This window comes from Pogoniulus pusillus, chromosome 27 (assembly GCF_015220805.1).
Source record: "Pogoniulus pusillus isolate bPogPus1 chromosome 27, bPogPus1.pri, whole genome shotgun sequence".
NCBI classification, from domain to species: domain Eukaryota; kingdom Metazoa; phylum Chordata; class Aves; order Piciformes; family Lybiidae; genus Pogoniulus; species Pogoniulus pusillus.
Window position 1 is genome coordinate 9,958,173 of NC_087290.1, and position 23,829 is coordinate 9,982,001.

The 23,829-nt window shown below is 42.3% G+C and overlaps 1 protein-coding gene across 3 annotated transcripts in view; it reads right to left on the reverse strand.

Annotated features, from left to right (window-relative positions):
* Positions 1–23,557, reverse strand: part of NCOR1 (nuclear receptor corepressor 1) — a 70,575-nt gene extending 47,018 nt beyond the window's left edge. For 2 of the 3 annotated variants that reach the window (XM_064166552.1, XM_064166550.1), the window contains exons 1-5: positions 23,432–23,557; positions 7,020–7,197; positions 6,424–6,563; positions 4,073–4,268; positions 1,483–1,665 (exon numbers count right to left, since the gene is read on the reverse strand). In XM_064166552.1, the coding sequence (XP_064022622.1) occupies positions 1,483–1,665; positions 4,073–4,268; positions 6,424–6,563; positions 7,020–7,127 (627 nt within the window). In that variant the 5' untranslated portion in view covers positions 7,128–7,197; positions 23,432–23,557. The remainder of the gene's footprint in view (positions 1–1,482; positions 1,666–4,072; positions 4,269–6,423; positions 6,564–7,019; positions 7,198–23,431) is intronic. The other variant, XM_064166551.1, reaches the window with a different exon arrangement.
* Positions 23,558–23,829: the final 272 nt, after the last annotated feature.

Sequence of the window (23,829 nt, forward strand, 5' to 3'; positions counted from 1 at the left end):
AGTGTCACTACTGTTGCCTTATTCTTTGAAAAGGTACAAAAGTTCTTCTAACACTCCACAGACAGCAGCACTCCAAAGGTACTTCACAGCAAAAATAAAGCACTCCACATGTTGCAGTTCCAAAATCGTTACAAGTGAAAAATACCAACAGTAAAAACAACCCTGTCATATTTTCCCAGCTATTACACTGCTGTTATCCCTTTCACACAAAAAAAAAACCCCAAAACATCTAGATCATCAACATCTTCACTTTCCAATTGTAAATATCCTTCATGCATGCCAGCCATAAACATAACAATCAAGAACTTTGGATGCTAGGGATCCATCCTGTCTTATTACTGGCTGCAATGTGCTGCATTGCTGCACAAGAATTCAAAATGTTGAATTTTTGCAGAGTGCCACGATAAACATGCTCAGTTACTGCAGGCAACAGCGATTTTGTGCTGTTTTTAAAGTCAGATCACAGTAGAAATAAGCACAAATGAACCTTCACAGCCAACATGCAGAGTACTTGCTGATTGTGTGGAAAAGTGAGCAAAGGCACAAAAAGATAGGCATCATTAACACACATTAACACTCAGTGACATCTTTCTTTGCTCTTCGGCTGAAGGTCACTTTACAGATCATTACAATTCTGATGGAATTTAATGCTTCCAAACAAAAAAACCCACACTGCTTCAGAAAGTTGTCTGTTTTCTTGGACCTACAAGTTCACAAATCCTATAGTCTTGATAATTCACATTTCCTACAGTGTTTCCATTAAGAAACAAGCATAAAGCTCTCACTACTTCTAGCTGGATCTTTGAACCTCATAAAAGGAAAAGGAGACAAGGACTTTGTTTTTGCCAATGAGTAACAGATGCCTAGATTGAAGGGTGGGTTTAGTTGGCCATAACAGCTACTGAGAAGGCAACAGCTACTGCCAGCAAACACTTCCTTTGCTTCCAATGGCTGAAGTGCAGCTCTCTGATGCAAAGGATTGTACTAAAAACAAAGTGCTATTTCCTCCTTCTCTGCTCTCTGTTTGTTTGCACTGCTCTTTCTCCACTTTCCCTGAGGCTGACCTTAGCTCCTGCTAAGAACCTCCTGCCCTTGCGAATGCAGGTGATCTAGGGACTTTTGTGCAAGCTCTGGTTTTGAAGAAACAGGCAGAGGTTTCTCCCCTTGTACAGTCTGTGAAAGATGAGATCCTCCTCTTGCCCCAGCAGTCATCTTTGAAGCTGAAATTACAGTCACAGTGCCCTTGTTTCACCAGTCACCTAACAGAAGTTTAAAATACAGTCATCTCCTGTTAGAGTTCTGTGAGGCTTCCTCCTGTCAACAAACTGGTTAAACCTACATGATCCAGTCAAACACTCCAGAAAATCATGTCCACAACCTTCCCTTTTTAACCTGTTTTGGTTCACATAACCAAAGAAATTCACCACCACCAAATGCAGCTTCCCCACACCTTTTTTCCCTGGCAGTGCCTGATGTGCTTACTTGCTTTTTCTTCAGTTTGAGGATTTGCTGTTCAACCTTCGCAATCTCGCGATCTACACGGTCCATGCTCTGGATCAATTCTTCTTTTGACAGCTTTGAAGGTGAAGCATTTTGGTCCTCTCCACAAGGCTGACCAGAAATTGGAGAAGATGGTCCCTCATGCTTCCCTCCAAAAGCTGGGTCCTTTCATGGGAACAAGAAGGTGGGAGATGAAGAGAAATCAGCCACCTTGGTACCATGTGAATGAGTGTTCAGTAACCAAACTAACATGCATTAAACAGAACTTCTAGTTAACTACACCTCTGTGGAGGAGATAAGTTAAATATTTGAGTTTATTTATGTTCTAAATATTTTAGAACTAACTGACAGCTCATTCATAGAATCCTAGAACGGTCTGGGTTGAAAAAGACCTTAAAAGATCATCTAGTTCCACTCCCCTGCCATGGACAGAGATAGCTCCTACAAGACCAGGTTGCTCAAGGCCCCATTCAGCCCGAACTAGAACATTTCCAGAGTTGGAGCCTCCACAGCTTCTCTGGGGAAAACCTTCTAGAGCCTCACCATCCTCATGAGGAAGAATTTCCTCCTAATGTCTAATCTAAACCACGCTACTTCCAGTTTGAAGGCATTATCCCTCGTTCTGTCACTCCATGCCTTTGTGAAAAGTCCCTCTCCAGCTCTCCTGCAGCCCCCTTTCAAATACTGGAAGGCTACTCAGAGCCTTTCCTTCTCCAGGCTGATTAACCCAAAATGTTGAATTTTTGCAGAGTGCCACGATAAACATGCTCAGTTACTGCAGGCAACAGCGATTTTGTGCTGTTTTTAAAGTCAGATCACAGTAGAAATAAGCACAAATGAACCTTCACAGCCAACATGCAGAGTACTTGCTGATTGTGTGGAAAAGTGAGCAAAAGCACAAAAAGATAGGCATCATTAACACACATTAACACTCAGTGACATCTTTCGTTGCTCTTCGGCTGAAGGTCACTTTACAGATCATTACAATTCTTTTATCTTTAAAAGAAGGGTTACTTGAGAGCCAATCCTCACATACTGATGAGGATATTCTTGAGGATAACCATGAACAGCCTGATCAAGTACATCCAGAGTTAGTTGTGTAGAGAACTTAACATGACATAAGAAAATATGACTTAGGAGAGGACAGGTCACTTTTATTTGGCTTTGGTTTTCTTGTCTTTGTTTTTTTATGTTTCCAAATAACATATTTCAATATGCTTCAAGTTACAATATCATCACTGTTGTACCAAGTCTATATAATCATATATATATATATATATAGATCATAGAATGGTTTGGGTTGGAAAGGGACCTCCAAAGACCATCTAGTCCACCCACCCCTGCAGTCAGCAGGGGCATCCTCAACTAAGTCAGGTTGCCCAGAGCCCTGTTGAGCCTAACCTTGAACATCTCCAGGGATGCGTCCTCAACCATCAGCCTGGGCAACCTGTTCCAGTGTTCTACTATCCTCATGGTGCAGAACTCCTTCCTAACATCCAATCTATGTCTTATCATGCTCCACAACTACCTAGCTGGCAACACTAGCTCAGCAACTCATCTCTATTGCAAGCTAATCTGACTGAAGGATGACGGCCCTGAATGTCACTTCTCCTTCAGATAACACTAGGCTGCATTTCTAAATTGAGACAGCACATTTCTATATGTAGCACTTAGATAAAACTTCAGCTACATGTAAGCATGTTAACACTGCATGCCTTAGCTCAGTTTCTCCAACCCCCTTTGATCTTACCTTTGCTATGCAAAGGAGCAAGTCATTAAGAAATTCCATGCTATCATAATTGTACTTTGCTTCAGCTTATTCACGTGATAGAAGGCAGGGAGAAGGCAAGACAAGTATCCGACTTTATAAAAACATGGTGCCTATCAACTCATTTGTTACTTGAGTTTAGCCATCTGACTGCTCACCTTCAGAAGCCACACCTGTTATGCACCACCTTATGGTGTGGGAGGCTGTGTGCTTGTGTGGGTGCAGGAGGGAAGGTACCCAATACTCATTTAGGAGACTTTTATCTGCTCTATACAAATTGCTCTAACCAACATTCAGTATTTGCAACTGAAAACATCCACACCAAACTAGATTGTCCTACATTTACTCCAAATGAGACAGTGACAAGTGTAATTACTGTTATGTAAATAAGCAGATTCATCTCAAATGCTTATAAAGGAAAGGGGGCGGAAGGGAGTACTTTGACCATTCAGTACAAATATTAATTACAGAGACAAAATGGCCTTGCAAGCATCTGCCAGCAGCTCTCAACTGAAAAGCAAAATATTTCATGCACTATACTATAATCAAGCTGCAGCTGAGGTTTTAACAACTTAAAAGAGTGCAGTAAGAACTCAGAGCTCCCATTTCTTTACTGTGTTTGAGGCAGACTCATCTTCTTTTATAGAAGAGTAACACTGACTCATGGCCAGTTGGTGGTCATGTGCAAAAGCAAATTTCAGGGATTAAACAATTAATAAAACAAAACATTTGGCAGAAAAAAAAATATCAGCTCAACATAGCACTGAAAGTTACCCTCAGCATCATAGTAAAATACGGCTTTACCTTCTTAATATCTGCAGATCTCAACCCTTCCTGCAGAGGATGTACTAAAGGCAAAACAGTAGCTGCACTGACACGCTGGAAATGGGAATCAGAGACTTGTTCAAGACGTGGTCGCTTAGATTCCAGAGAATCATGATCTGTCTGAGATGGACCTGGATGAAATTGCTGTTCATATCCAGTTCTCCTTTCCTGAGGCCTAATATTCAGGAGAGAAACTATTAAAATACACATTTTCCATATTATAAAACTATTTGGCATTCTTTTAACCCTTTTCAAATATCTAAGAAGTGCACTTTAGCGAAGCTTCTACTAAACAGTGAGGCAGACCAATGTACTTAAATGTGATCTTTAACACCACCATTTAAATCCACTCAAAAAGAGAATGTTAGCATGAACTTTGAAAGACACTGTTTAAATATGTGCCTGTCACTACAAACCCTTAAAGAAACTTACCACTGCCACAATGATGTTCAAATTAAAACTCTGATTCAAATAATAACCCAATAAAATCCAGGAGATAAATACAGTACTGTATTCCACTGAACACAGATGGACACAGCAGCTCCATCATTTCATTTCTGCAGTCAAATAATTTTGAAATACAGACAGATTGCTTGAAATGAGCCATGAGTCTATTTGGAACTTGAGCTCTACTAAAATGTTACTATATGACAGCAACAGTCATTGATTCGATACATGAGTCAAATGAAAACTCCTCCTTCCCAGAAAAGTGCAAAGGCACAGTGTCATCAGCTTTTCCACAGTGAAATGCACAGGATGTCCATAAAAGAGCCTCATATCCCTCTACATCTTCCTATGAAGTGTCACTGAGGAGATGACAGCAGTTTCCTGCACTTTGCCAGAACGCCTGAATAAGCTTTTACAAAGGTGCAGCGCAGAGAGGGGATTTAATTCTGCTATAAACTGAGGCTTCGAGAGCTCTAAAAAGCCACTATGACTCTCTGCTCTAAACCAGAGCCTCACTGACACTTTTGTTACACCAGATGAAGGCAATGTGCAAAAGTCCCAGATTGCACTATCACCAAGTTATTTCTGGGAATATTCTAATGAGATTTTTTAAGGTAGGCCAGTATTTACATAACATTCATCACTGCTATTTGTTCAGAACCAGGTACCTCAGTTACAGCCAAAATAAACTGCTAGCAGTAATCCAGCACATAAAGTTGCTCCTAGCAGATACTCTTACTAAGAGCCTAAGGTAAAAACAGAGGTGGTTAAAAGTAACACTTGCTTACAACTACACAACAGCATCCTAACACCCTAAGGAACTGGGGCACATAAATCATCTAGTCATCTCTTCCCTAAACAGAAGCATTTTCCTGCTAATTTCCTAGAGTCCAATTATCTTATTCTGGTCTGTAGTGGAGTTTTTCTTTCTAAATTTGGGGTTCAGAGTGCACTGAAGCTTAACATATTCTGAAAAATATCCTGAACTTATCATCCTTAGAGCAATACTAATGTACATTTGGACATTCACCACTATCCACTGTGAAAGAAGCCATTCTATTGGGAAGTGAGGTGTCAGCAAGCTGAATCCTACATATGATTCACTGTAGTTGTCCACTGGACTTGTCCTCAGTTAACCTGCTGGACCTAGATCAGTTGCATCTGCTTTCGGAGACAGGAATGGCATATGAGACTGACAAAAAGAGTACTCAGAACAGATGATATGAAGCTGTCAAGTGTCTTGCCAAAAGCAGCATACACTCTGATTTAAGTCCTCTGTGCCTAGAAGTCCATTTCTTGCCACATTTCACTGTTCTACAATTCTTAAAACTCAAAACACCCAATTAGCTCTGTCATTTCTTACTTGCTCAGCCACACAGATGCCATCTGTTGAACAAACCTGATCTGGGAAATACGACAGGTAATATTCACACTCTAACAACTCTTGCACATGTTGCTGCTACTCAGCAAAAGATTAAATTATCCAAAAGGTACAAACTCTAAACACTTTTAGCTTTACCAGCATTAAAAAGTTTGCAATATACAAACTTTGGATTCTCAGCTATGGATAATATGAATTCTCAGAAATTTACTGACAGAGCTGTTATGAGAGGCATAAGGAAAGTTAAGCAGACTGTCTCTTCCTGTCTGTGAAACAAACACATTAACTAAGCCAAAGGGACTGAGGAATTACAAGACAGCTACACCACTCAAATGCAGGAGAGGACACTTAGGACAACGGAGCATCCATCAGTGCAGCCAGGTACTCAGACACAAACTGTGAAACTCAAAAACCTTTCTACTCAAAAGTTCAAACTAGCTTCACAGAAAGCACAAACCTGTAGAAGACTTATGCTCACAGACTTCAAAACCAGCACCCTCACCTGTCAGAGCCTGGGTGGAATTCAGAAAGCAGGGAAGGTCTGCGCCGAAGCTGTTGCTGCTGTTGCTGCTGCTGCTGCAGGAGCTGTGTTGCCTGACTGACCTCCAGGTGAGACGAGCGGTAATCAGGAACTGCAAACTCCTAGATGAAGCACACTTCTGTGTTAGCAAGGGCAAAGGTAGAAAAGGAAGAATCAAAAGTGTTCATTTCCAAAGATATAAAATACCAGGAACAGATTGTAGAGGGAAAAAAAAGAGGAGAAAAAAAAGGGGATAAAAAGGAGGAAGAGGCAAGAAAAAAAAGAAGAGGAAAAAAAAGTAGGCCAAAGAAACAAACAAAAAAAAGACTAAATAAAAGAGGAAAAACAAATCAAATCACCCCATAACCTAAGAAACACTGGCAGCATCTCAGCATCTCAGAGCATGGCATACTGGTCCACTGTTTTCAGATGTGAATGAGTTGTATTACACAGGTTTAGAAACAAAACAAAACTAAAACCAACAACCAAACCAAACAAAACCCCCAAACAAGCCCCTTTGGCACAGCTAACACCTGAACTGTACTCTTGCTAGATTTGCAAGCCTGATGTCTCCTTACCTGCTGGTGCCGGGTGCTGGGGAAGGTGTACTGGACAGAGTGAGTAGGGTAACGACTCTGTTCTGTGCTGAATGCTCCTTGGTTAGGAGGGTAGCCTGAACTTGACATTATCAGAGAAGAAGTCTTCACAAAGCTGTGAGATCAAGACCAGCAAGCAATCATGTTTCTAGGAAACCGCCTAAAGGAAAAAAGATCACTGATAAGCACTGAAGTACCAGATGTACTCACAATACATTACAGCCATAGTCACCTAAGCAAAACAACCATTACCAGTAAAAGCTTTTTCCTGATGTATTTATTTAATAGGTGACTCTAGTCTGAAGCATGTTAACAGGTCTTAAATGGGCTCAAAATGAGGCATGTCAGCATTGTCTACACAAAGATTTGAGGATTATACTGTTGGAATACATCGTTTTACCAGCTCCCAGTTGAATCAGGAGGATTTGGATAGAAAAAGTAGGTCACTCAAAATAAATGTTAAAGAGGTTGCGATAGTCTATAGATGGACTCTTTATTTACAGTAAACTTCTTTAGCACAGCATGAAGTTCACTTTCATTTCTTCTAGACAGCTTTCTGGATTCTGTGAACTGCGTCTTACTTCCAGGTTCAGGTAATCTATGGGCTTTTTACTCAATCCCACCTACAGCTCATTAAAGTACAGTGCATTAGTCAGGTCCTAGAATACTTATTGCCATCTAACAATAGCTTTACAGAAGTAGTCAGCCAAAAAGGCAGTCAAAAAGAAACAAAACCTAACACTGCTTCAACTGATGGCACAGTTTGTCTCTTATAGGATGCCAGAAACTGAACATACTATGAAGCTTTACAACAATTCTGCTTAGTTGACATTTGATGACTACTTTGCCTCTATTGTGTTCTCCAGCTCAACACAGTGAAGTTCATTTCAGTGAACACTGAAATGTAGTGATTTGGGGAAGAATCCCAACAAGTTTACTAGCAAAGTCCAAACATCTATGAAGCTGAGTATGGTTTCAGCTCCTGAAGATCAGAAGGCATTGATTACACACTGTGCCCAAACACTGTGCCCATCAGTGCTTCAAGAGACAAACTGTGGCTGTAAGCAAAAGAGCAAGGCATTTATTTTAAAGACAAGATATTTCTCTCCGTTAGCCCAAAAGATTTAATCCTTGAAGCCTATGTATTAAATACATTATTTTATCAGACCTGTAGCACATTCTCAATCTCTAGTCCTGAGCCTAGCAGACATATCAGGCCTTCAAATAAAGTAACTGCTGATCCCTGCCTAGATGGCTTCATTTCAAAGCACATTAATCTGTAGCCTTTCACCAACATCACATGTAAAGTTACACTTCTGAACTGCATTTTCCATTAGCAGTCAATAGACAAAAACAGCTCAGGAAAGGATCAAACTCAGAAAGCTACACAAACAGATCTTGAAGTTTATCAGACATCTGATTATTCCTCTGGTTGGGCTTTCCCCCACCATCTTCCACCTCTCCATCAAGCAAAGTAACCTACACATTGGCCTACCACAATAATGAGACAAATTTAGATTTACCTCTTAAACCTGATTTTCAGATATGGAAAGAAAATCAAAGAAATAACTAGTTTCTATTTCAAAGCAATATTACAGCTCACTCGTGTGCTTTATAGTATCTATATTATTATAGTACCTACAATTCATATCCAAGTGACAGGTTCTTCACCATCAACATTTATTAGACTTTATCATTCATACAGCATTCATTGGAGTACATCTTTTACCAACTATGTGATGGTCTAATAGGTCTGATTCATGCTTTACATTGAATCAAACAGCAGCGTCAGAAAGCAAGCAGCTTTAGCTAGTGCACATTGTGACAGCTGTAGGCTACAGTACCTGAACACTCTAAATGTATCCTTAGGTCCCAGCTACAGCAAAGAGAAAACCTCTGATCTCTCTCCATTTCTGTGAAGCTCTGTGCAAACTATGGCATGGGGTTAACTGTCAGCTCGATCAAATGTGGGAACTACACTCCCTCACAGCCTGGTGAATGCTTACTATCAAATGAACAACTGGCTCCATACTATAAGGATAGTCAAATGACTTAAGGTTACAAAAGCACAGATCTTTGATGAATTGCTGATGCCCTACTTTGTGCTCCACCAGCAGCTCCATACTCCGTCTTCATAAATATGTGGAAGACAATTAACTGGATTTTCTGTCTGCTACACCCTAAACACTCCAGTGAGGACCAAATACAGCAATATTGGATCTGAACAAAGCTCCTTTAGCTCATATGCTGAGACTGACCATGGCCAGCAGCAGGCATTTAGGCAGCACATACAAACTCTACCAACAAATTCCCCAAGACAACAGTTTGAGGCTCAGTGATTCCTTGAGTCAGAGTCTTTCTGGCCAAATTCAATGGCTTTCTCTTCCAGCTGTTTTCTATGCTGGCATAAACTGCCAGTATTCACACAGGTTCCGTGGCACTTTGCATGAGAAACCATCAGCTTTTGTTCACTCTGGACACTTTCCTTCCTGTGGTATCTCCAATGTTTCTTGACTGTTTCTTGTCCACCACTTCCAAACCTTCTCTAGTTCTACGATATCCATTTTGAAGCACAGGGAGCCAGAACTGCATGCCAGGCTCTGGGAAAGTATCCACAAATACTCATCCTGTTCTTACCTTTTCCACAATCATACTCTGACCACAGTCAGGTAGATGTGAAGAACATGGGGATGCAGAGTGGACCAGGAGTGGAATCACATGAAAAATCCCTCACAAATATAGGCCAACTATTTCAAGAGTCAGTCAGTCTTCTCCAGCTTCTGTCAAGTTACATCTCCTCCTTTTCTCAACAGTCAGTCAAACCTGAAGCTGATCATTAACCCAGGTGCTGAAAGTTCAGCCATGCTTATGCTGCACAATGCTACAGAGGCTGTTTGTCCATTCACAAGAATTTCAGTGCACACATTGTTAGGTTTATGTTAGGACTGTTAGCCCTGAAGCCTTCATTCATACAAGAAACTCTCATAACCAACAGCACTGAGAGGAGTCCTGACATCTCTCCAAATTCTGTCCTAGAAGTGGAATGAGGGGGAGGAGGCAAGAGTAGTACACAAACTTGAACATCCTTCAACCATCCAACAACATTAACTCAAACTCCCTGTCTCATAACCTACAAGTTTTACATAATACAAATGAAAATCTTCAGTCTTAACTGCAAGCATGGTCATGTTTGTGGCACCATAATAAAATCTTCTAAAAGCAAAACAAATAAAAGCTGCCAATGAAGAAAGGCAACAGGAACAGCACAGAGGTTATAATTGGGTCAATAAGAGAGGTGGAAAGTGAAGAGAGCAAAGAAAAAACAAAGTTATCACTGCCAGGGGTGCATTCTTCTTAGAGGGAACTGACACAACAGGAGGAAGAGAGAAGGGTGGTAACAGTAAAGGAAAATATATGGTTAAATATGGGCAATCACAAGGTTAGAGGGAACTAAAGAATAGAGATTCTGCCCAGGATCCAATTTCTTTCAAGACAAAATCAACACTGTGGAACAATAATTATGAAATAACACTGAGGTACCATTTTCTCTCCCTCTAACTCTTCTTGTTACAGACATGCACACTCTCCTAATTTCACCTCTCTAGATGCCATGCTGAGCCCATCTTATCTCCCAGTCTCCTATAGTACAAACTTGTTTATTCTGTCATTTTTTGGAGGGGAGGAGTTTTTGCCTATATTTGCCAACAGAATTACCACTGATATCCTGCTCCCTGCTTAGTGTCTTACCACCTTCATTCTGCAGCTGCAGACATGACTACTTCAATTCTGCCACTGTGGATGTGAGTATTAGACTTCAACTCTTATTTCTCTGCAGGCAACCTTCTGACCTTTCATCTAAAAGCATTTGCCTCTCTCTCCAGCATCTGCTCCCATGTACCCAGGAGACACAGATAATTCTTCAATCTATTTCTTGGTCACTGAGGGTAATGTCAACTTCCTGCTGTAACCTCTCCAAGTTCCATAGGTTCAGATTATGCTTAAATGTGGCAATCTTTTAATATAAAATTGTAACTTGTGTGCCTAGCCTGCAAACAACCTCATCTGGGCTTTCCTCACTGCTGTATCTTTCCATTAGTTGTGACAAACTTCATCTTGCTCTACCCAAATCCAGTCAGAATCCTCACTTAAAGCTCCTCACTATCAATTCTCTTTTCCTCTCCAATCTTTCCACCAGTTCCCTCTTCTCTGCCAGAACAGAGGCTGCTCAACTTCATTTTCAATGTCCTTGACAAATTACAACACAAGAAATCAGCTTCCAACTCTGCTCAGTCAATGACAGCAAGATTCTATTTTTCAGACAAGTATTTTCATACCTTTTCATATTATTCTGCACATTTCAGAGGTTTCTAATATAAACATTTTCCAGAACTGTTACAAACTTTGGAATTCTGCCTTAAATGTCTCACAAAGATAAAGTTAGGTCATGAATACTTTCATACAGCTGCCAACCAGGCTGGCAAATTGTCTCCCTTGTTGAATACTTGACAATTGAAAGGGGCAGAAAGCAGCAATTCTTGGTTTGCATTTCAGAGTCCTGCCCATTCTGTACAGTGTCCCACTTCACTGATGCTCCCCAGACTCTGTGGTAAGACACATAAGGGATGGGGAAACCCACTAGTGTCAAATGGATAACATTTAAAACACCACCACCACAATTGAAAATTACAGGAGAAGCTGGAGCAAGAAGGAAAGAAGAAACTGTTAAATCTGAAGGTCGCTGAGAACCAGCAGACAAGAGTAACAGTTTCAGGAACTGTGAAGAGATGCTTTGCCCTGTGTTAATTTGTAGAATCATAGAATCAGTCAGGGTTGGAAGGGACCACAACGATCATCCAGTTCCAACTCCCATGCCATGGGCAGGGACACCCTACCCCTAGATCAGGCTGGCCAGAGCCCCATCCAGCCTGGCCTTAAACACCTCCAGGGATGGGGCTTCAACCACCTCCCTGGGCAATCCATTCCAGGGTCTCACCACTCTCATGGTGAAGAACTTTCTCCTTACATCCAGCCTGAACCTACCCATCTCCAGCTTCACTCCATCACTCCCCAATATCCTGAAAAGTTCTTCCCTAGCTTTTTTGTAGGCCCCCTTCAGATACTGAAAGGCCACAACAAGGTCACCTCCTCTTCTTCAAACTGAACAGTCCTAACTCTTTCAGTCTGTCCTCACAGGAGAGGTGCTGCAGCCCTCCAATCATCCCAGTGGCCCTTCTCTGGACATGCTCCAGCACATCCACATCCATCTTGTAATGGGGGCTCCAGAACTGGATGCAGCACTCCAGGTGAGGTCTTACCAAAATGGAGTAGAGGGAGAGAATCACCTCCCTCAACCTGCTGGCCACACTTCTCCTGATGCAGCCCAGGACCTGTTTGGTCCTCCAGGCTGCAAGTGCACACTGCTGGCTCCTGTTGAGCTTCTCATCCACCAGCACCCCCAAGTCCCTCTCCTCAGGGCTGCTCTCCAGGCACTCACTGCCCAGCCTGATTTGTGCTTGGGATTGCCTCAACCCACATGCAGGACCCAGCACTTGGTCTTTTTGAACCTCATGAGGTTGGCTTGTGCACACCTCTCCAGCCTGTCCAGGTCCCTCTGGATGGCATCCCTGTCCTTCAGCCTGTCTGCTGCACCACACATCTTGGTTTTGTCAGCAAACTTGCTGAGGGTGCACTCAGTGCCTCTGTCCATGGCACCCACAAAGATGCTGAACAACACTGGTCCCAGGACTTATCCCTGAGGGACTCCACTTGTCACAGGTCTCCACTTGGACATGGACCCACTGACAGCCACTCTTTGGGTGTGGCCATCAAGCTAGTTCTGTATCCATTTAGTGGTCCACCCACCAAACCCATGTGTCACCAGCTTGGAGACCAGGATGTGGTGCAGGACAGATTTACCTTGCTCAGGTTCAGGTAAATGACATCAGTTGCTCGCTCCTCATCTATTAATGTTGTGACCTGTTCATAGAAGGCCACCAGGTTTGTCAGGCAGGATTTGCCCTTGGTGCAGCCATGCTGATTGTAGCCAATCACCTCATCACTATTCTTCTGTCTCAGTAGTGTCTCCAGGAGGATCTGCTCCATGACCTTATTGGGCACAGAGGTGAGACTGACTGGCCTGGAGTTCCCTGGCTCCTTCTTCCTACCGTTTTTGAAAATGGGGGTTATGTTTTACTTTTTCTAGTCAGTGGGGACTGCACCACACTGCCAGGACTTTTGGAATGGAATAGAACAGAATAGAGTCCCTCAGCACCCATGGATGTATCCCATCAAGTCCTATGGACTTGAACACTTTCAGGGTCTTCAAGTGATCACGAATCTGATCTTCAGTTATGATGGGCAGCTCTTCCTTCCAGTCCCTGCCATTATCTTCCATGGCTCCAGGAGTGTGGCTGGAGGCCGTTGCAGTGAAGACTGAGCTAAAGAAGTTGTTGAGAATCTCAGCCTTTTCCACGTCACTTGTGAGCATTTCGCCTGTTTTCTTTCTGAGGGGGCCCACATCTTCTCTAGGCTTCCTTTTACCATTAACATGAAATAATAATGGTAAATATTATATTAATAGAAATTCTTGGTGTTCCCTTTGACTTCCCTGGCTAGATTCAATTCAAACTCTGCTTTGGCTTTCCTAGCCAGATCTCTAGCTGCTCAGGCAGCTTCCTTAAACACCCCCCATTCCAGCTGTCCTTCTGTCCTTTCTCCCACTCCATGTACAGTTTCTTTTTGTGTGACAGCGTGTCCAGGAGCTCCTTGCTCAGCCAGGCAGGCCTCCTAGCATTCCTCCCTGCTATCCTCTTTGTTGCTATGCATTGCTCCTGGACACAGAGGAGGTGGTCCTTGAATACTAACCAGCTGTCCTGGGCCCCTGTTCCCTCTAGGGCTTCGTCCCACGATACTTTGGCCACCAGATCTTTGAAGTGATCAAAGTCTGCATGCCTAAAGTCTAGGGTTGTAAGCTTCGAATATGTCCTCCTGGTTGCCCTGAGGATCTTCAATCCAACTGCATCACGGTCACTGCAACCAAGGCTATCCCTGAGCCTCACATCAGTCACCAGCCCTTCCCTGTTGGCCAGAACAAGGTCCAGCATAGCACCTTTTCTCGTTGGTTCCTCTACCATTTGAGCTTCTTGGGTAAGGAAATGATTTAACAATGTTTACTTTTAAAGGTATCACAATATTTTTGTCTTTGGCTAGCTCCAACTACTGGAGAGATCCAAGTCAGACTTCCCCTCAAAATCTACTGTTTGCTCTTACATTTGTCATATGTGGAGATTTCCGAGTAAGTCACAAATCATTCCAACTGGCTATTGTAACGGCGACAGTCACAGTGTAAACTCAGATTTGGTTTCTACCAGCAACAGTAATTTGAGCAATTATTTCTAGATCTTCAGAACTCAAAATTCTTCACAAAGAAGTCCATACTATCTTCAACAGACACATAGGAAAGTGAGTCACAGAGAGGTTAAGAAATCAAGCAAAGACTAGCCAGGAAATAGTCAATGACAGAATGAGAAGCAGGACTCCAGTCTTGCAGCACTTTAAGAAGACAGAAGCTAGCAGTGCCTGAGAAAAGCAGTTCTTCACTTGGGAAAACACAGAAGGTTAAAAACTGTGACTATTTTTAGCAGGCCAGTTCCCCAAAACCCTTCAACGCGTGGCCACACAAATGTTTATGCCAGCAGAAGGAAAGGGGTCAAGAGGGCAGACAGACAGCAGAGTCACCTCCTTGCTGTTTGTGGAGCCATGGCCCTGTAGCTGGAAAACTGTCTCCTGCTCTTACATTCACCTTCATGGATGAAAGGCCAGTCTCGTGGACAGACTCCATTTTTCTTCCCATACACACCAAAAGCTAACACTTCTGCATTTGCAGTAATTTCCCTGCCATCTTGAAGTACTTAACCAACGATTGCTAATTAAATTTCACATCCTTTTGGGAATTTTCCTCATCTTGTTTTGGAGAAAACCAAGTGTGATATCAAGAGCACAAAGAATTAGATTACAGCCACATAAGGCTTCCAGAGAGTTGGGGGATTTTGGTTTTGAATCAGCAGCCTTAGTAAATTGAGCTCTGATGTAACTACCCTGCAGCAGAACGAGGAAGGCTCTGCCTTACACAGGCCACCTCCAGTGAATCACAGAATTAATTCAGGAATATTTATTCAAAGTCTACTCTGATGAGAAAGTGCAGAGTGAGGAGACTGTTTCAGGAATGGTTAGAAAGGCTTTAGTCAAAGCATGCTATCAATATTTGTCAATAATTCTGTGATTTTACTTTATAGAAGGTAAAGAAACCACCTCATGCAAAAACCAAACCAAACCCCAACAAGTAACCAAAGCAGGTTGTATTTAAGGACCAACCAATTAAACCACAATAATTAGATTTTCTGAATTACAGATCTGTCTGTACCTTCAAGAGACAACCCTCCTCCAAGTGACAGAGTAACACAAAATTCCAAGTTGAGAGTCACATACGCAAAGCCCTTCAAGTACATTGCTAAATGTGCAAAACAACTCTTCCTACTGTTTTTTTTATTTGCCAGATAATCACAAATCTGTTCAGTTACTCAAGCAAAAACATCACATTTGCATCTTGGGGATAAGTCACACACAAGAAAATTCTAAAATGTCAATTTTTGACAGATTTTTGGGAACAGTTTGATGAGTTCAACCTCCACGTAAAAAGTTATTTACTCAAACTACCACAGAGTAAAAGGCCAACTGACTTGCCATCTAAAACTCCACTGCTCAGGGTATTCATCATACCATTACAAGTTAAAACTGACCTAAGAGTCCAGAAGTCTTACCTACAGACACTAGACAACTCATGAGCTTGACTTGCCCTTCAGTCACTGCCTTCATGTCCGATGATAAGCACAGCCATATGACAGATACTCAGAAAAAAAAACAACGAAAAGTTTAGTGGCAAAGCAAAGAAGTTTGGGTTCAAACTGTTCTGTATTCAACCATCAAGTCTGGTTATACAAAGTTCTGCAAAGTATTGTGGGATGGGATGGTGAGAAAATAAACTACAGGATCATTAGATAGGACAAGAATTGGAGGAAGTGTGTTTCAGAGCTAGAATATCACATCTTACAGGTGTGCTTAGAAATACAAAAATCTCCTGGGCATATGCCTAAAGATGAAAGATTCTTCGCATGCTACGAACAGAAAAATGTTAATAGATCAGTAGTGAAATTAAAGACAATTTAAGTAACAGCTATTTAAACACATTCCAGAATACCATGCTTCCCATTTTTGTAGAACACAGACATCATCCTCAAAGCTCAGGACCTTTTCCATACTTTCTTTAATCTTTCTTCACCCAGTTTTATGTTGCAGAATAACCTGAAGCTTGAAGTCAAAGCGTATGGGCATAGAAGGCAAAGAAACAATGAACATATTTGCCCCAAGCTGAGAGCAACTGCAGAATTTTCCATGACAGTTCTGCTTGTACAAATGTCTTCTCTTCTTCCCTCACAGACATTTAAGATACACTATAAATTACCGAGAATTTCAACCACATGTAGTTGCGCTCCCTCTACTCACAAGGCTGACGTAAAAATTGCTATTTCTATCCCTGCTAGAAAAACAGCCAAAAAATTAAGATCTATGTGGTTGTGTTTTACTCATAACACTCATTAACAGTCTCTCCATTAATTATTAATGCCATATGAATCAAGCCATAAATACAGCAAGGGAGGGATTTGAAAAAGATGCCAAGGAAAGCCCAAACATCTGAATTTGACCATTTGCAACATCCTGAAAATTTCTGCTAGTGCACAACATCATCTTATTTCTGAATGTCCAAAGCATGAACTCCCAATGATGTCATATGTCTGACATACTCTACACGCACAGTGTATTTTGATTTAGCTAATTAGAGAAGTGACAGAAATCAAGCAGCATTACAGCTGGCAATTCAAGATGTCACATCTACTCTACAGCAGCAAGACTCTTCCATCTGCATGCAGACAGATAAAAAAATTAAAATGGGATCTTCTACTTTGAATTTCAAGAGAAAAACATTCTCCATTAAAAGGCTACCAACTCCTTGAAGTATTTAAGTTATAATATTTAATGTACCAAAAGCCAAGTATTAGAAGAGTACTTTACAAGGATTACTGCTGCCATTCCAAAAGGTGAATATTGGTTGCATACTCACATATGCAATTTACAACCAAAGTGCTGCCAAATCTCAGGATCACACTGTTATACTTCACCTTTAAATAACAGTTTCTCTCTCATTCTCTCTCTCTCCCCTAGGTAACTACAAATACAAATAGAATTTGTGCTCTACCAAAACGGGGTCAATCAAATTCAGCTGACAAGATACTCTTCTCCAGGAAATTCTATTTTAATCTCTCCTGTAATTGATGAGGGTAAAGAAAAATTGTTAATATATGACATCAAGACCCAGGCCATAGACAACCTTGCTGTATGTGAGTTCACAACAGCAAAATTTTAAGACTACATTAGCATCTTTGGAAGTTTCTAACCAGCTACCCACTTGCTTCTCAAAAAAGAGGAGTGCTGAGCACATATACTGGAAATTAGAGAACATATTTTCAGCTTCCACTCACTCACCAGCTAGCAGGCTGACACACTGTGGTACAGAGAATCCCTGAGGGAGGAAAACTCAGAAGAGTTTTATTGAGGAATAACGCTTGGGTGACAGAGCCTACACAGCTCTCTTCTGACGAAGAGGGTCACAGTAATACCAAAGCTACCCAAAAGAGGCAGGAGGAAGTCCTCCATTCAAAAATGGAAATCAAGGATGTAGACATTTCCTTGACTAAAAGCATCACTGAGCAATGACTTCAACCAAAGAAAGGTAAAAACCTTACAAGATTTTCTGGATTTAGAAGAAGGTAATTTATTTCTTAAAGACATTTAAAGCAACATGGGTTTTCCAGCCACATCAGATTCTTGTTCCTATTTGTCCCAGTATAGCAAATAACATGCAGTAAATGGACATCACAACTGATTTTCATGTGCCAAAAATCAGAAATAAAATCCAGAGAATTGAATATGCAAAGCAAACTCTACAGAGCCCAAACACTCTACAGATAAGGTCTCTCACTCACAAAGTAAGACAGCTTTTTTCTGAGATCTGCAGCAGTTACCAAACCCAAGAAATCTACCCTACCCCTTCTGGCCCCATCACTGCCATAGGTGTAATTCACCTGGTTGTGAAACATCAACTACAGCATTCAAATTTCACCTGCAAAATGGAAATCAGCTCCAGCATCCAGTGTACTACTTTGTGGCATGTAAGAGGTTCAAGAGATGCTAAATAAACAGCAGTGATAAGAATTAGGACAACCTTCCTCAGCTAATCATCCTCACTCATGAGTCAGTGTCCAACAACTCACTGAGGTTTACTCAAATTCACCTATCTGCTCCCATTCCACCCACGATGCTCTCAAATTTCATCTCTATCATACCACATGCATGAAATATTCTTTCAACACAACTTTTGCTCCTCTCCTCACACTGAAAACACAAGCACTTTAAAAGCAGCTACAGTGCCTGAATTTATTCCTCCACTGTTTATCTGTCTTCAGGAAAAAAAAAAAAAAAAAAGCTTTTCACATCATTTACCAAACAAGAAAATACGTGTCCACAGTTTTAACTTTCCAGCCTCCTCTTGTAGTTCATTCATTATCATATCTGTAGTGACAGCTTTTCACAGCAGATTTGGTTTGGAAAATGAAATATAACTTGACTAATCCATACTGACTAACCCATAGCTCCATAAACTATAATGTATTCTAGAGAAACCTCACACTACCAAGAGGGGTCCAGGACAAACTAGGTAGCAGCCCTGACACTCTCCTCAGGTGGCTGGGCTCAGACAAAATCAAGTCTAGATTTAAGCTAAAACTTCCAAGAAGGTTAAAACAAGAAATTGTGTTGCCCAAGAGCAATGCCTAGGTCTATTCAGATACTCCACAGGAAACCAATTTTATGGTTACTACATTTATGATTAGGTTTGACATGTTCTGCCTCACAGAGGATGCCATGAGATAAGAAAATATAACTCTGAGAATCACAACAGCCCCTAGGTCACAGAAAAATGGCAAAGAATGGAAGAGATCTTAACTGTGAGTGGTAGAAGTAAACTTTGGTATCTGCGAAAAAAAATCCACAACTATGAGGTTCTAGAAATGCTCAAGTTTGACCTTTGACAACATAGTGAAAGATCAGCACCTGTTCAAATAATGGCTCTAATAGAACAGGTTAAGTGACCACATCTATTAAGAAAGATTTGGGGAACAGCATTCCAAGAAGGTTAAACCATGAAATTACAGTGATTACACGGAAGAATGTCCACCCTCAAACACCCCTTCTCTGTCAAGCCAGCATTTCAGATAGATTAAAAACAGAAACAAGGGTTGAAGAATATGAACCCAAGATAAAACTCTGTAGTGGATAACCAAGTATCAACAACTATTTTTTATTCAAGCTAATCCCTCCTCTTTTTATCCCCAAAATGACTCCTGAGGAGGTGAAGAGCACAGCTGAACTGTAATAATACACCTATCTAGTTTGCTGAACACCACTTGAACTTGTAATGAACTTGCAGGGGCTTAACTTTCTAACATTGACAAACAGGACAGGAATCAGCACATTTCCTAGCTGATTTATATTCACATTGGTTAGACGTCTTCCTCAGAACATGACTGTGTTTTAAGCCATATAGCAGAGCACCTGCTTTCCAAAACATCCCCAGTTTCTGCCCAGGAACCCATCAGCGACAGCCCAGCAGATGTTTCACGTGCGGCATGTGGCTTGTGCCCTGCAGCCAGAGAAAGCTCCTGTGGATGTTTTCAAACCTCAATGGGACAAGCACGCCTCTGACTTTATGAAGACTACAGAGAGAAGGAGCCAAACGCACTTTTCCTGCAGCACAGCACAAGGCACAAGTGAGTGCATGACACAAGAGGAGGTATTAAACATCCTGTTAGTTTAAGTATATTTTATATTTTACCTCATCCTTTTTCATTTATAGATGTTCCTTCCCTTGCCATCTTCCTGAATGTATTTTCATTTTCAGTTTTACCCAAGACTACTCATTCAACATGCACAGAATTTTTCAGTCCTGGTCAACAGTTTGTGAAGGCAATCTGTCTGCATAAAAATTTCATCTCTGAATTTTTTTACTGCTGAGAGTTACAAATAACAGGAGTTCACAGTGATTGCTGAAGCATCTTTGTACCGACACAGCATCTTCATTTTGTAATGCCCTTTGTAATCATAAGCAGGTGAAGGCACTGACTTAAAAAACCACACAGACCAAGAAGCCTTAAGAAAAAAAAGCATATCAAATCAGTCTGGGAGTGGCAACATTACATGAGTAGTTTAGACATGAAGCTATTCAAGGACACAGAAATCTCTCTTAGGATACTGGGAGGAAACACAGCTCCAAGGTAAGAGAGAGCTTTCTGTGTGAACACCAACTCAGTAAACTTAAGCCCCGGTAGGCCCAGACTGTGGTAGTCATTTAACAGATGGTGGATAAACACTGAACTAGCACAGAAGAGAAAGGGAACATCACAAAACATCATTTCTAGATAGATGAAGGGGAGAGAAGCTAAAATGGAAGATGTATCCAGCATGTTCCTGGCTATTTGCATAATTCAGAAATAGCACAAAGTAAATACTTAAGAGACAGCAGCCCTGCACAGGTCAGAATGCTTATCTAGAACATTAACAGTAGAGACATGGCAGCATGTTCAGTGAATAGCTTGTTATCTGAAATAATGGAGTCAGATTTGACTGAAGAACATAAACGACTTGAAGAGTTCAAGACCGGCATCCAGGAAACGTTTGTTTGCATTATGAAACCACTGTCTGGTTACTAGTCTGTTCTCAAGATAGTACTGTGTAACAGTGCACCTGCACCAGGCACAGATCCCTTCCAGGTCAAACAATTGTTAAACTCCCTTCAACTTAAGCAGCTACACACATTAGAAATCCAAACAGCATTTCTGATCATGCAAGAAATCCTTCATTATGATCACTTGGCAGGCAAGCATAAAAGAAGGGGACTAAAGATTTTGGCTGAGGGCTTTGGAGAAGTAACTTAAATGCCAATATTAAGAACATAATAGAGAAAAAAAAATCTCTCATACAAAAGATTTTTTCAGTTATTTATGTATTTAGCAGTAGTTGAAAGCAGAGTCAGATCCTCTTCCCTTACAGCATCCCTCACATGCTGTAACTGAGAAATGAAGTAACTTGGAAGATGCAGGTAGAGAACCACAAGAACAATGACAAGGGACTAGAGGAGGAAAACTGAAAGGAAGCCTTAAAGCCTGTCCTGACTTTTACTATAGTTTTTGAGAGTCTTCTAAATCCCATTAGATCACAATGAAGAACATGTATACTCCAAAAGAACAACTGAAATCCTGTGATCCTGTGAAACAAGTGGCTGCAGGAAATAAATTGTATTTAACATAAGTCAGCAGCAGTACAAGCTAGAAAAGTTAATATACTTGGATTTTGTGCATGTAATTTCAACCTGGAGAGCTACTTTTAAATGATTCACACAATAACTACCAAGATAGAGAGAAGTAACACTTGTGGAAGGGAACATTTGTAATATCCTCTCCACACACACAAAAAAATGCACATTAGATATAACTCTTCGAGAGAAGATTTAAAATGCTGCTCCTTCCCAAGCCTTGAGTATCAAGTTTAGGTATTTTAGTGACCAGTACAAATCTCGAATAGGAAATTTATACTGCACATAAAGCACATCAGAACGTGGGTTATTTTGTTTTCCTTAGCAGCCTACACTACAGCACAAAGAAAAGTGATGTCAACAAAAAAACTAACTGTACTTTCAAAAAAAGGGTCACTGCTGTTAGCTTGCTTCCTCTGAACTCCTGAATGCCTGGGATCAGCAAAGGTTTTTCATCCCCCAACACGAGATTTCAGGCTAACGAGAAATCCACTTCAAATATTCCACACTTCCTTTCCAAATGTCAAGGTTGTTTAGTTAATCAGGAATAACAACATTCTGCAGAATAAAATTCCAATGCACAATTGCAACAGATCTGCACAGTCCTCATGTGCAGTGACACAGTGCTGTAAGTCTACTTGCTCTGGCACTCAGGCTGTGCCCATGGTCATTCTACTTACCACAATAGCAACACTTTTTCTAAGAGCACTGCTTTTTTCCCCCCTCAAATCAGACTGCCTAGGAGAAAAGCCACTACCTGAGCTCCAGTAATTCTTAGCTACAGTGCTCTACCTAACAACACTGCATAATACAAGAACTCTGCCACAAACCCAAGTCTGCAGAACTAGACGTCCCCTTTGCAGTGTAATCGCCCTCTTCTCAGTGTAATAAGTTGCCTTTGGTTTTTAATGATTATCTTTAGGTCATAACAATATTTACAGTTATGAAAAGGTAATTAATGCAGTTAAGACAACATTTATGAAATAAAAAGAGGTTCTGGACAACAGGAGATTGTTCTGACTACTACTTACTTGAGCCTATCTAACATTAACAGTTCATAAGCTCATCTAGAACCTTGTCTAACTGGAACCGAGTCGACGTCCACAGGTCTTTTAAGCACAAAAGAATCAGCAAGAACAAAGTTCTTTACCATCAAGTCAGAACAATTCTAGAAAAAAAACACTTCCATTGTGCCCTCCAGCAGCCCAGAGATGACAGAAGCTGGGGATGTTTACAGGTCCTATATGAATAATTCAGTGTCAGCATCACCAACAACACCCTACCACCGACAACCTCAACGTGGAGCCGGAGCAGGCGGCAGCGATGTCCCTCGGACAGAGCAGCTCGGAAAGCGGCACACGGCGGGGACGGGCGCTGCTGGCCGAGCGGCCAAGGGGCCGGTTGTGCAGAACTGGTCCCTCCTAAAGAATTGTTGGTTTGGGGTTCTTTCCCTAAAAAACTTGCACTTCTCCTACCTACAGGACACAGACCAACACCCAGCACAGCGATGCTCTGGAATTTCTCCTAAAACTTCCCCACAAGGGCCATCTCCCACGGCGCACACCCACACCCCCCTCCGCCCCACCGGACCTGCCTGCACACAAACAGCTTCAACGGAGGAAAAACCCTGCGGGCACCGGGCACCCCCCGCCTCAGCCCGCACCTGGCCCACGCACCTCCCACCTCCCCCACACACACACCCGAGAGCTTCTCCAAGGACCCCCCCACAACTCCAGCGCCCTCCCCCCGGGAATGAGAGCGGCTCTGTCCCCGGTGAGGAGGGAGGAGGAAGGGATGGCCGGGGCCCCCGCCTCTTCCCCCTCCTCCTCCTCACAGCGGAGGCAGTAGGCCCCGCTGCCCCCTCGGGCCGCGCCGTCCCCCCGCGCCGCCCTGCCGGGCCCCCTGCCCTTACCGACGGCGCGGCGCTGGGGCGGGCCGGGCGGCAGGTTCTGATGGGGCTGAACAGTCGCAGCGTCTCACCTCAACCTCAGCGCCACTGCCACCGCCATCTTGCCTCCCCTCCCCCGGCTCGGCGGGCTCCACCCCCTCTCGCCAGGTCCTGGCAGCCGCTGCACAACTTCAGCACCGCGGCTCGCTGGTTTCTAGTGGCCACGGGAGCTCACCCCTTCCTTCTGCCATAGTGGTGTGCTCAACTGGTCTGGTTGCGCCAGCTCGTGAGAAGCCATGAGCGGGCCCGGCAGTGAGAGGCTAAGTTGCTATGCTCCTTCCAGGACCCATAGGCCGGTGCTGCGGGGACGGTTCCCTCCCCCTTCGCCGCTGAGGGGACTCAGGGGGGCGGGGGTGGCCGCC